At 35.5% G+C, this 13,229-nt stretch overlaps 1 protein-coding gene across 1 annotated transcript in view; it reads left to right on the top strand.

The window, feature by feature from the left end:
* PTEN (phosphatase and tensin homolog) overlaps nt 1–13,229 on the top strand; it is a gene marked incomplete at its 5' end in the record, with an annotated part of 80,803 nt that overhangs the window by 20,247 nt on the left and 47,327 nt on the right. Inside the window, one exon of the mRNA XM_037156623.2 lies at nt 4,878–4,962. Within this exon, the coding sequence (XP_037012518.1) occupies nt 4,878–4,962 (85 nt within the window). The remainder of the gene's footprint in view (nt 1–4,877; nt 4,963–13,229) is intronic.

Genomic DNA, 13,229 nt, shown 5'->3' with positions numbered 1-13,229 from the left:
AAAAAATGGAGTGGGTAGAGACAGAAGCATGTCTGTGAAAGCATAATGTGAAAGAGAGACGTTGATCAGCTGCCTCCCATTTGTGCCCTGGCGGGGGATGGACCCTACAACCTAGGTGTGTGCCTTGACTGGAAATCAAACCTGCAGCATGGGATGATGCTGCAGCCCACTGAGCTACCTGGCCAGGGCTAGAGCATATGTTCTTAACCATGGGGCCACATAGCCTGCAAGTAGTTATTTGGCTTCCTTCAGTGACTTAGATAGTATAATTAAGCTTAGTACTTATAAGTCATTAGATAAAAATTTCATATTAAACATTCTACATATTCAAAAGTATGCCCAGTAAGTGTAGGTTAAGACTGTTATGTATTAGAAATTGTATATGTATGTGTGTGTTTTCTCTCAGTCTTACTTGGTTTAAAATGTAAAAATTTTAATGAGTGGGGAAGCAAAACAGTTATATTAGAGATTTTTTTCTTTTCTTTTTCTTTAATTATTTTTCAAGTACAGTTTTCTGTCTTTTTCTCCCATCCCAGCCCCCCCCCATGCTCCCCACCTCCCTCCCATTTCCACCCCCTATATTAGAGATTTTATTTATTAGTATAATATTTGGTATAAGAAATATTCGCCTCAAAATTCAGCACTCATTAGTTGTTGACATCAGTTTTGGAAATACCGGTAGATTTTTGTATTGCTTTTAAAGATATTAAGTTTTAACATTTGGTTAGTAGATTGCTCTCATTTGGACCTGCTTTCTTGAAAATTTTATTTTTTCATTAATGACTTGGAAGTATTGAAAAATAATCTTTTGTGAGGCAGCATGGCCTAAAAAGTTTGGGTTTTGTAGTTACATGCATAATGCATCTGATCATAACTTACTACTTACTGGCTTTGGGACCCTGTGCAAATTACCCAGTCTTTTTGACCCTCAATTTTGCCATCTCTGAAATGGTAATATTACTTTGTAGGATTGTTAGGATTAAATGAGAATGTATTTTCCATAGTCTCTGGCACACGGTCTTTTTAATATGTGATGGATGCCAAAGTCTTGAGTAAAATCTTAAACTCTGGGAATAAGGAAGGTGAGAATCCTGAGGAAAATGAAACCTTAAGAAGACTGAATTCCTAGATTCTATTTAAAGGAAAGATTTCATAGTTGCTCTGTAAGAGGTTATAGAGCAATGGATTGCTTCTCTGCAAGAGATTCCTATGTTGATCCTGGCCTTTGACTCCTTATTTGCCTGATTAAATTGAACTCCCCACCATGGCATCCTTAAAACTAGACCTAATGTTCTGCCTGTCCTACTCCTTATCGTCTGCCAGTCCTACTGCTTTCTCCATCGAACTTTGTGTGTGAGCTGCACTAGACTGCTCTTTTTTTTTTCTTTTAAATTTTATGCATTTCCATGTCTGCACTAAGCTTTGCTTGGAATGTTGTGATTGCTCTTGTTTCTTCTGTCTACTTATGTCTGACTTCTTAAGGATTATTTAACATGTTACCTACTATGTGAAGTTTTGTCTCTGCTCTACAGAATTCTTCTTTCTCTAGCTCTTAAAACATCTTGCTATATTCTCAATAGAGCCTTTGGTACAGGTATAGGTCTGTGTGTCTGTCTTTCCTGATAGAATAAGTAATTTCTTGAGTGCAATAGTTTTTACTTAGCCTTAAATTCTCAGTTCCCCTTCTACAGAATGTTCCATGAGTTTGAGTGGTTAAGTGAATGAAGGAGGAGGCCAATTGAGTTACTTTAATGAGTACTTAACATTCCCATTTATGTATAGTCATAGACAAATAGTTCCCTTAATTAAGTTAACCAAGTTTTTTGCAAATGTACACTTTATTAGTGTTCCTAATGCAACAATAGACTTAAGTTTTGTCTTGGTTTAAATCATTTCATTTAAAGGGGTTTTATATAGTACTTCTGCGCTTTTCTATAAAGTTAAAATCTTACTAGTATTCTCACTGAAATTAAAGATTATGTTAAGATAAGTTTGTTAGTGGTAATAATTATTATTTAATAAAAAATATTTCTCTTGCATTGCTCAGGAAAACTTGGATGATTTCAATGGTACTTTTCACTAAAATGTATTTACAATTTTTTAGCTAGGAATTCCAGATTGGTGATAGCTGCCACTGCTTTGGGTTCCCTACTGCTGCCTCATTTTTTCCTCACTGTTGATACCACATTTTCTTAGGCTTGTGTTCCAAGACAGTTAAAAAGTAAAGATTATTCATTTTCAGGAATTGTACTGCTGGAGGCTTGATTTAAGCCTTTGTTGCCTTCTGCTTTTTTTTTTTTTTTTTTTTAATCCTCACCCAAGGACATGTTCATTGATTTTTAGAGGGGAAGGAGGAGAGAGAGAGAGAGAGAGAGAGAGAGAGAGAGAAAGAGAGAAAGAGAAACATCGACATGACAGAAAGGTAGCAACCCCTTGCCTTCTGTACACACCCTGACTGGGGATTGAACCCTCAACTTGGGTATGTGCCCTGACCTGGAATTGATCCTGCAACATTCCAACCAATTGAGCCACCCAGCCATTGCTATTCTAATTCTTTTCCCTCATGAATGGACATAATACCCTAAAACATTTCAATAATTGACCAAGAGCTACATTTTTTGGTGGGTCTATTTTATTTTATAGATGATAGCTGATACTTGTGATGTTAGCTAATAATAGATGATAGCTAATATTTGTGATCTTAAAAACGATCATCCTAATAGTTTTCCTTCAGAATCTTTATGGTAAAAGAACATTTTGAGATTTGGGTGAATTTATGTATCTTAAAGTGACAAAAACTGTTCCTGGCACATGGTAAATGCTACTTATGCCTTAGATAATGTTATAATGATTTGGGGTGGTATAAATTCAGCATTTTAAAAAACTGCATAGTAGATTCCAAGTAATTGGAACAGGACAGGGCACTAATTTCTCATGGTCCTTAGTAAATAGACTTGGAGATAATTATAAAACAAACGTAATTTTAAAAATCTGTTGTAGAGCCCTGGCTGGTGTAGCTCAGTGGATTGAGCATGGGCCTGCAAACCATATGATTGCGGTTCGATTCCCAGTCAGGGCACATGCCTGGGTTGCAGGCCAGTTGCCAGCGGGGGACACATGAGAGGCAACTATACATTGAAGTTTCTCTCCCTCTCTCCTTCCCCTCTAAAAATAAATGAATAAAATCTTAAAAAAAAAATTTGTTGTAGAAACAGTACAGGCGCATTGTGCCGAAAACAAAAGACAAAACAAAGAAAAAGAGAAAAAAATGTTTCTACCACCTAGAGATTATTACTCAGTTTGTACCTTAGTTTGTAATCTTTTTATCTGCATGTGACTCTTTGGAGATATATATATATATATATTTTTTTCTTTTACCACAATGGTATCATACTGTATATTCTCTTTTGCAGCCTTCTTTATTCATTAATTTCTGCTTATCCATTTCAGTACATTTTCATCTTGTCCAATACTCAGATCATATTAAAATTTATCTAGTTGGCTCAGAAATGTCCTTAATGGTGGGTTTGTCTAAAACAGTATCCAGAACAGTATTTGTGCCTGTGAACTTTGCTGTTAGACCCTTTAAGTCTTTTTTTAGATATATATGTAAATATTATTTCTCTTATCCAAAATAAAATGTTACTTTTTAATGAAATACTTCTTTTATCCAAAAAGTAGCATGATGTATATACACTATTGTGCCCATCTTTTTTCCTAAAATAAGATGTAAATCTGTCCACTCAGTACATAGTAATCTTATGAATAGATTATACAACAGTCCTTTCTTAAATTATCAAAATAAAAGCTTTCAGTAATTTAATTATTTTTGGATTGAAAATAATAGTGAAGTCAGCTCACTAATGTGAATACAGCAGAAAGTAAAGAAAAAGATCTAGGAAAGGGCACTAGGTTTGGTGAATTTTGAGTTGTATTTTGGAAAATGAATGTATGTGTCCAGAAGTAGTAGTGGGTGGATAACTTTAGAGATGATCTTGAAGGGAGGTTTTAGGCAGATTTTCAAGATTCCAGTGAGAAAACCATGAGATTAGAGAAGATTGATGGAGCTCAAGAAGAAATGAGAGCTGGTGTGATGGACATAATGCATTGAAATGTAGATTATTGGTAATTTGTTATAGTTAACTTGATATAAATTCTTATAAACGTAGAACTTTGTTTTTATGCCAACTGTAGTGTATAACAAGGGAATAGAATGGGTATGCTAAGTATCGATTACCTTGATAGGAAATGAGAGGAAGTTTCTACCCTAGTTTGTTATTATCAAGTCATAAATAAATACTAAGGGTTAGTAGAGATCTTAATGGTTGTATCAATGTAGTAATCATGTGCAATAGGAAATTGAAATCTAAGTGTCTTGTCCAAATTGTTACAAGTGGTTAGAGGCACATCCACCTCTTAAATCTGATGTCCTAATTTTTAATGTATCTACTTTTCTCTATCCCATGGTGCCTTCTATAATCAGGAAAATTAGAAGACATGAAGCTTTTGTTTTTAATTTGATTTTTGGTTTTTGTCCTAAGATACTTAGTATTTGTGATTTATAAAGTCTGAGGTTTTTATTTGTCATATATACCTAAATACTAGCTACCTTTTACCTTAGGTACATTTTTAATGTACTTAATAGAGGGATTTGAAAATTATTATGTCAAGTAATCATTTTGAGAAATTTTTAAAAAAGAATGAATGTGTTTGCCTGTATTTTCTATTTACACATGATGGTTTATAAATAAATTTAACAGTTTTTAGTAGCATAGCTGTAGTGGGGAAAGCTTTTTAAAATAATTACTGTTTTCAAATGTTTGTATGTAGATTGCATTGTTGCATATTTCAGATGTTTTCTTAACTTAGATACTCAGATATTTATCCCAACATTATTGCTATGGGGTTTCCAGCAGAAAGACTTGAAGGTGTGTACAGGAACAATATTGATGATGTAGTAAGGTAAGAACTCTTAATTTTCTTTTTTGAATATTGATATAATAATGCTGTATTTTAATTCAGAAAAGATTTCTAAACCACTGAAAAAGATTTATTTTGTCATGTGAACTTGATTTTTTTTTTTACAATGATGCCCTATAACTGCTTTTTTCTGTCTGGTATTCCTAATGGGCCTCAATAGGCTATAACTCATTTGATGAGAACAAACTTTTTACGTAATTAGGTCTATGCAATATGCTTTCATGGGCTCTGTGATCCTCAGTAGGTTAATGCCTACTTTTTGTTACAGTATGAGTTTTGGTTTTTATTTCACAGTTGGGGATTAGGCATAAAATCCTCGAGTGCATTTATTCACTTAAATGTATTTATCCTATGATATAGATAACTGATACCATGTATTTTTATATAGAGAAATTTAGAATGGATCATAAATGTACCAAGCACCTAAGAAAGTATTTGATACAAGGGATCTAGAAAGACATTGCTGGGCATACCAAAGCCTAATTTTGCGTATTTTATACTTTTGCATAATTTTTTAATAGTAAGTATCATTCATGTCAGAACAAGACTCATTGAAAAGGCCCGTTTCAATAATTGTTAATGTATTTATGACCTAACTGAACATGATATATTTTATGAGAGAAGGAATTTGTGTTTGCTGTGGAAATAGTCTTAATATATTTTCTTATTTCTTATTTCAGAGCAAAAATATATATGTAGGATTAAATTAACTGTAAAAATCATTAGGAACTTTAATGGCTTTTAAAAGTTATAATTTTGGATTATTTTTTCTTGGAGAGTTTCAGTTTAAGTGTTTCCTGGTTATGAGAATTAAATGTTATAATGAGTGGTAAAGCTTTTAAAGCATCATGCAATGTAGAATTTTTTTATAATAGTTACCTAACTATGTAAGCCTATATATACCCTTATATGAGGTAGCCATAAGTCGTTAATATTTAGCAATTTGCTTTGAACCAAAGTATATTTACAGTTTTGTAGCACTGAATTGTGTCCAGTTGGATTTTTGTAGCATTCATGTTGTATTCAGAATTAAATTTCAGTTTCTACAAAAACTACAAAAGAACCCCAAACTACCTATTTATGGTCTCTGTTACAATTATAGGTAGTACACATGAGGCTGTCAGAAGTACTTTTTAAGAAATTGAAAACAGGGAAATGGATTTGCCCTTGTCATAGGCAAAACACAATGGAAGGAGGCTTAACATTGAAGATCCATGGGAGTAACAGTTTGTTATGGCTTAATGAGTGAGAATATCAACAGGAAATGCAATGGGTGGTAGGAAAGAGAGAGATGAACAAAGTCATCTTTGAATGGAAAGATGAAGAATCTGGGAAATGAGCAGTGCAGTCACCAGACATGTATTCTATGTGGTACAGGAGTGTTTATCGGGCCTCTTTTGGCCTAAATGAACTATCGCATAAGATGATCTCCTTCACATCACTGTAATTCTGTATTCAACCAAGTACTGATTTAACTAAGTCAGATTAGTACTCATACTGAGAAAGAGTAAGGATAAATTTTGTGATCACTGTGATTATATTTAATGCTAAATTAATCTGGTGTGCAAGTTTTTTTATGTTCTCTTCCGAATACAAATTAATCTCTTGACTGTGAGTTAGTCACTGAGGCTGAATGATCATCTGTTAGGTTACTGATGAGGTCCAGTTTCTAGAGTTGTACATTTGATTATCAGATTTTAAATTACAATAACTTTACCAAGAAAATACTTTGCTGGGAAGTATTATTTTTATGTGTCATCTTCTGACTTCATAACCACTGCTTTTATGTTTCCGAATTGATTCACACATTTAGTTTGTAATCAGTAGCCAAAGTTGAAGTTAAGTCTGTCTGCTTTAATGTATGTAGTATATTTTATCTAGCTTTTAAGTTTTCCAAATCTGTTATTCCTAAAAATGTTTTATGTGTATGATTTGTTATGTAGCTAGTTGGCTTTAGCTGACTGATCTTGTCACCTTATAATAATGGTAATGGCATATAAAAGTGAATTATCAGCTGACTATAATAGCTTTTCTTGTTATTGTTTTATTCTCTTTCTTACTTTGGGGATAAATGGTCAGTAAAGCTTTGTTGGCTTCAGTTGCTTACCTCATTCCCCCATCTTTTTTTTTTTTAATATATTTTATTGATTATACCATTACAGTTGTCCCATTTCCCCTCTCTTTCATTCCCCTCCACCCTGCACAACCCTTCCCACCCATATTTCCCCCCCTTTAGTTCATGTCCATGTGTCATAAGTTCTTTAGCTTCTACATCTCCCATAATACTCTAGCCCTCCCCCTGTCTATTTGCTCCCCACCATCTATGCTGCTTATTCTCTGTACCTTCTCCCCCCTTCTCCTCCTCCCACTCCATTGTTGCTAATTCTCCATGTGATTTCCCTTTCTGTGGCTCTGCTCCTGATCTACTTGTCCACTTAGTTTGCTTTTGTTTTAGGTGTGGTTGCTAATAACTGTGAGTTTGCTGTCCTTTCACTGTTCATATTTTTTATCTTCTTTTTCTTAGATAAGTCCCTTTAACATCATATATAAGGGCTTGGTGATGATGAACTCCTTGAATTTGATCTTACCTTAGAAGCACTTTATCTGCCCTTCCATTCTAAATGAAAGCTTTGCTGGATAGGGCAATCTTGGATGTAGGTCCTTGCCTTTCATGACTTGGAATACTTCTTTCCAGCCCCTTCTTGCCTATAAGGTCTCTTTTGAGAAATCCGCTGACAGTCTGATGGGAACTCCTTTGTAGGTGACTGTCCCCTTATCTCTTGCTGCTTCTAGAGTTCTCTTCTTCATTTTAATCTTGGATAATGTAATGATGATGTGCCTTGGTGTGTTCCTCCTTGGATCCAACTTCTTTGGGACTCTGAGCTTCCTTGAACTTCCTGGGAGTCTATTTCCTTTGCCAGATTGGGGAAATTCTCCTTTATTATTTGTTCAAATAAGTTTTCCACTGGTGGCTGTTCCTTTCCCCCTTCTGGTACCCCTATAATTCAGATGTTGGAGCATTTAAAGATGTTCTGGAGGTTCCTAAGTCTCTCCTCATTTTTTTGAATTCTTGTTTCTTCATATTTTCCTGTTTGGTCATTTTTTCCTTCCTTCTGGTTCACTCCCTTGATTTGAGACCCAGTTTCCTTTTCATCACTATTGGTTTCCTGTGCAGTTCCCTTCATTTCAATTAGTTTCGCCTTAATATGTTCCTCTAATTTGTGACTAAAATCAGCCAGTTCTGTGAGCATCCTGATCACCAGTGTTTTGAACTGTGCATCTGAAAGTTTTGCTATTTCTTCGTCACTTAGAGTTATGCGCTCTGGGGCTTTGAGATCTTCTTGAGCCATTTTTGGTCTGTTCGCACCCCTGAAGTATGAGGAGTGGAGCCTTAGGGGCGGGGCGGGGCCACCAGGGCGAGGTCACTGGGTTGTGATGCTGTATGTGGGGGTGGGGTCAGAGCGGGGGAAATGGCGGCCCTCTCTGCTGCCTCTCGCCACTGGGGCCTGATGGGTCCCGTCTCACTGCCCAGTCCCTCACTGGTCTATCTGCGCATGAATGCGCCACCACAGTCAACGCGCTGCCCTGCTCCCTCTCCGGATCCCCGGTCGCTCACTGGGTCTGCCCTTTGCAACCCCATGCCTGGGATCCACGTGCCTGAGTCGGTCTGACTGAGTTTTCCTGTGCACCCCTGCTCCACCAGCTTCTGGTTTCACCCCTCTTACCGGTCAGGCTTTAGCATTCGTTGTTATCAGACCTTCGAAAAGTTCAATATTCTGTGTTCTGGCTGTGTTTTCTGTTGCTAATATTTTGTTGTCTCTAAACTTGGTTGTGTGAGAAAGCACGGCGTCTCCACTTATGCCTCCATCTTGGCGGAAGTCAATTCCTAGATATTTTATTCTTTTTGATGGTATTCTACATATAATTTTTTTCTTAATTTTTTTATTGTTCTTTGTTAGTGTGTAAAAAAGTGATTTTGCATGTTAATATTTAATGTTGGTATTTTGTTGATTTTCGTGTATTCTGACACATTTTTGTGTGCCTGTAATCTTTAAAAATAGATTATTTTAAAAGTCATTTTGCAGTCACAACTATGTTGAGCAGAAGGTACAGAGATTTCCCATATACCTGCTGCCCTGCCCCATGCATAGCTTCCCGCTATTATCAGTGTACTCCACCTGAATGGTATATTTGTTATACACCTGGGTTCACATTACACATTCTGTGGTTTTGGACAAATTTATAATCATGTGTGTCCACCATTATAGTATCATACACAGTTGTTTCACTGCCCTAAAAGTGCCGTAAGCTTCATGTCATCATCTTTCCCTCTAGCCTCTGGCAACTACTGACACTTTCCCTACCTCTATAATTTTGACTTTTTCACAGAATGTCATATAGGTAAAATTATCCAGTGTATAGCATACAGAAATTCTGCTCCTGTACATTATGTCAGCATGTAAAAAACCCATAGTATGTAAAATATTTTAGCCACCTTGGTAGACGGTTGGTGGTTTCTTACAAAACTAAACAGACTTCATACCGTCAAGAAATTGCATCCCTTTGGCTAATTAATTACCCAAAGGAGTTGAAACCTTATGTTCTAACAAACACCTGTACGTGGACATTATACTTCTTACGGTAACTGTCTGTCTCCTAGAAGGAGAAGGGGGAAAGTTAAGAAAAAAATAACCTATGGATCTAAAATCCACTGGAGGCTGTTTCAGTCCATGGGGATTGCCATAATGATAGCCTGCTTCTGTGTCTGCACCACTTTAATCAGAAGCAGAAGTCAAGGATAGGAACGCATATCCCTGGTATTTGGGGAACAAGGTCCCACAAGCTGGTACAAGCTGCTCTAGGAATATGGCATGGTTTACCTGCCAGGTGGGGGTAATGGTTAGAAGGGGGTGTTCTGGTGGGGAGCTGCTACCATACTAAGATTTGAAATTGATCAGAAGTAACTGATTTACTGTCCAAGCTTTCCCTTGGAAGCTGCAAGCGTTGAAATAGACTCCAGAGTTCTAAAATAGTTAATCAGCTACATTATGCCAGAACAATTTTTGTCTATGTGAGAAGATGGATTCCTAGTGCTTCCTCCTCTGTCATTTCCCTTGACTAATTTTTTATTACAGACTTTTTATATCTTTTGAAATATGTTTATGTATTATTTTGACAACAGGCAGCTTCTTTAGAACTATATCATAAGAATTCTTTGAGGAAAGTAAAGGCTAAAAAATATGAAAGCAATGTTTATTCTCACAACTGTCTTTAATGAATCAGGATTTTACCACATTGAAGTTAAGTAAGGTATAGTTGTATTAGAAAGATTTGTATTCTTGATTTTCTAAGTTTTGTGGAAATTAACCTATCTGCTCTTGTCTAAGTTTTTGTCTACTTTCCAGATATCTACAGTGAATTTTCTCATTTCCCTTTGGAAATACGGTTTTCTTGCTTTTTTCCGCCTTTCTATTGTATCATACTTCTAAGGCAGTGAGCCAGATGTGAGCATGAAATCCTTGGGAGGAAAACGGAGGAAGTGGGAGGGGCAGCCATAGTGAATGTTTTCCTAAGCAATGTTCAAGTTCTTTGAGAGAACTTACCCTCCTTCCTTTTTTAAAATGCTGTGATATTTTCTTTTAAATAGATTGTTAATTCTTCTGCTAGTCTCACTGTTGCCGAAAGTGCTTGATAAGAAATGGTAAAATTTAAATATTAAAGGGAGCAGACAAAAAAGTATGATTTCACCAACACTCACTTAAAAAAAAAAACTAGGAAAATACTGTAAAAGAAGTCATAGTTCTTGGTTGCACAAGACTGAAAGTAATTCTAAATCAGAAAAGAATCTTTTGAAAAATATTAGATAGCTTATAGCCTGTAATTAGTGAACCAAACTTTGAAGACCACAGAAGCTAAGGGAAGGAAGTTATGCTCAAGAGATTACAGTAAGAGTAGTCTCTGCTTAGGACGTTATTGCTTGGACTCTTGCTGTCCCCAGTACTGCTGTCATGACTGGATATTGGTGATGGCTGTAAAGTTTCAGCTCCTCTGGAGATCTCTCTACGTTGTCTCTGACTCCTCTGCACCTCATTCTCAGTACATAAAATTTAGTGTCTAGAATAGGAAGACCTAATTGTTCTAAGCCTGTACACTTGAAAGATGGGGAAAGGAGTATTTGCTTCTCACCTCTTTAAATTAGAATTGTTTTGAATGCTTAGCAGCCCAAAGATGACAATATCCCTTACAGATTTCTCATACTTTACTCTTCCTATCCTGAGATCCTCTTCCCAAAGATGTCTATAGTTAAAAGTTTCATATATTCTTTATTTTTTAAAAAAGATTTTATTTATTTATTTTTAGAGAAGGGAAGGAAGGGAGAAAGAGAGGGAAAGAAGCACCATTGTGTGGTTGCCTTTCAGGCGCCCCCAATTGGGGACCCAGCCCGCAGCCCAGGCATGTGCCCTGAACTGGGAATTGAACTGATCACTTTTAGGTTCGCAGGCTGGCACTCAATTCACTGAGCCGCAATAGCCAGGGCTTGTGTATTCTTTAAAAAGTTGTTTTCATCTTATACCCACTCTTTAAGAAAAACAAATGGGAATGAACATACTGCATACTCTTCTGCATCTTGCTTTTTTTTCATTTAACATGCTTAGGAAACGAGATATAATTGATTCTTTTACTGGCTGTTTTTTATTCCATTTTATGATGATACTATAATAAACAGTTCTCTTTGATATATGTATATATTTAAGTTTTTTCCAGTTTATGGCTTTTAAAAGCAGTGATTTAATAAACATTTCACCTGTGTATCTTGGTGTCCTTTTTGCAAATTTATCTTTAAGGTAAATGCTTAGCAGTGGAGTTGCTGGGACCAGTGGATCCATGGTTTAAACTTTTGCCCTAAAAAATGTTATTATTTTATATTCTCACCAGCATATAACAGTACATTGTTCCCCTCTTACAACCTTGGCAAACTGAATTCTATCAGACTTAAACTTTGCAGTTTGTTGTACTTTGATTTTTGAGGGATAAGCAACTTTGTGATGTTTATTGGTCTTACCTATTTTTTTCCTTTGGTTTGTATGTGTGTACTGACCCTGTCTTCAATGATTTTTTTTTTTTTTTTTTTAGTTTTTTTTCTTTAGTGATTTTTATGAACTCTTTGAAAAATAATTAGTGGTACTCTTCAAACAATTTTGTATTGCCTTGCCTCTCTTGCCATTTTCATTTTATGAGATTTCAGATGAAGCAGAGATACAGAGTATGGAGGATTATTTGTGTTTTGAGTTATTGACTACTTACTATATGCCTCACAAATAAGTAAAATCATAGAATGTCAAAGATTTTTCTGTTGATGTTAAATATTTTTAAGAAATAACGTTGCTTAAGTAGCAAATTAGAAAATACTTTTAATGTACAGAAATGTTGTGCACTCACCACTCTTCAGTTACTGAACAGCATTATCTTGGACTGTGAAGATGGAAGTGAAAGGGAATTTAGGAGTTCATGCTTTTTTCCCCGCCTCTAGCATTACACAGCTGTTTAACTTGTGGAATTCTGCCTCATTTGTTGTTCTTTTTGTTGCAAACATTTACCCCACTCCAAGCCCTTTCTTTTGTATTTATGATTTTTGTGTGATTATTTACACCTGGTTGTTAGATACACCTTTTAAAATCTGAACTTAGAGGGTAATGTCTCTTTTTAGATAATTTTTGTTTTGCCTCCTTTGTGGATCATTTGTAATTGTTTATATAGTCTTAGTCTTTCCTTTTTGATTTTTGAGTCATGAATTCATAGCCTGTTATTTAAATGAAGCTTTTGAAATCCGTTTTACTGATCTGTATCATATCTAACTACTCCAGTATTTCCTCCTTGTTCTGACGTGAACTCTAAAATTATATGAGCACTTTCTCTGTTTCCTGGCGTTTCCACTCAAACTTGTTCTTTATTCTTACTTAGCAAAAGAGTTGTAGTTGGACAGCAAAGATATACAACATTTTTATTATTGTGGAAGGTTCTATTAGACAGTGGTATTCTAGATAATACTGTTTTTCTTTTCATTCTAAAAAGTTAATAAGTTCCAAAGATGATGTGCTCTTTCTGCTATGCCTGGTATTAATCAAAAGAAATTTGAGGCGTTTTTGAGGTCAGTTGCATTTTACACATTGATAGTTATAAACAAATTGTTCTTAAACTTGACTGAGTTATAATTTATATGCAATAAAATGCACCCATTTAAAATGTAC

Source organism: Artibeus jamaicensis, unplaced genomic scaffold (assembly GCF_021234435.1).
Source record: "Artibeus jamaicensis isolate MK-2021 breed Jamaican fruit bat unplaced genomic scaffold, CSHL_Jam_final contig_332, whole genome shotgun sequence".
Taxonomy (NCBI): Eukaryota; Metazoa; Chordata; class Mammalia; order Chiroptera; family Phyllostomidae; genus Artibeus; species Artibeus jamaicensis.
Note: the sequence above shows the minus strand (reverse complement) of the source record. Positions and strands in the feature narration are given on the sequence as shown.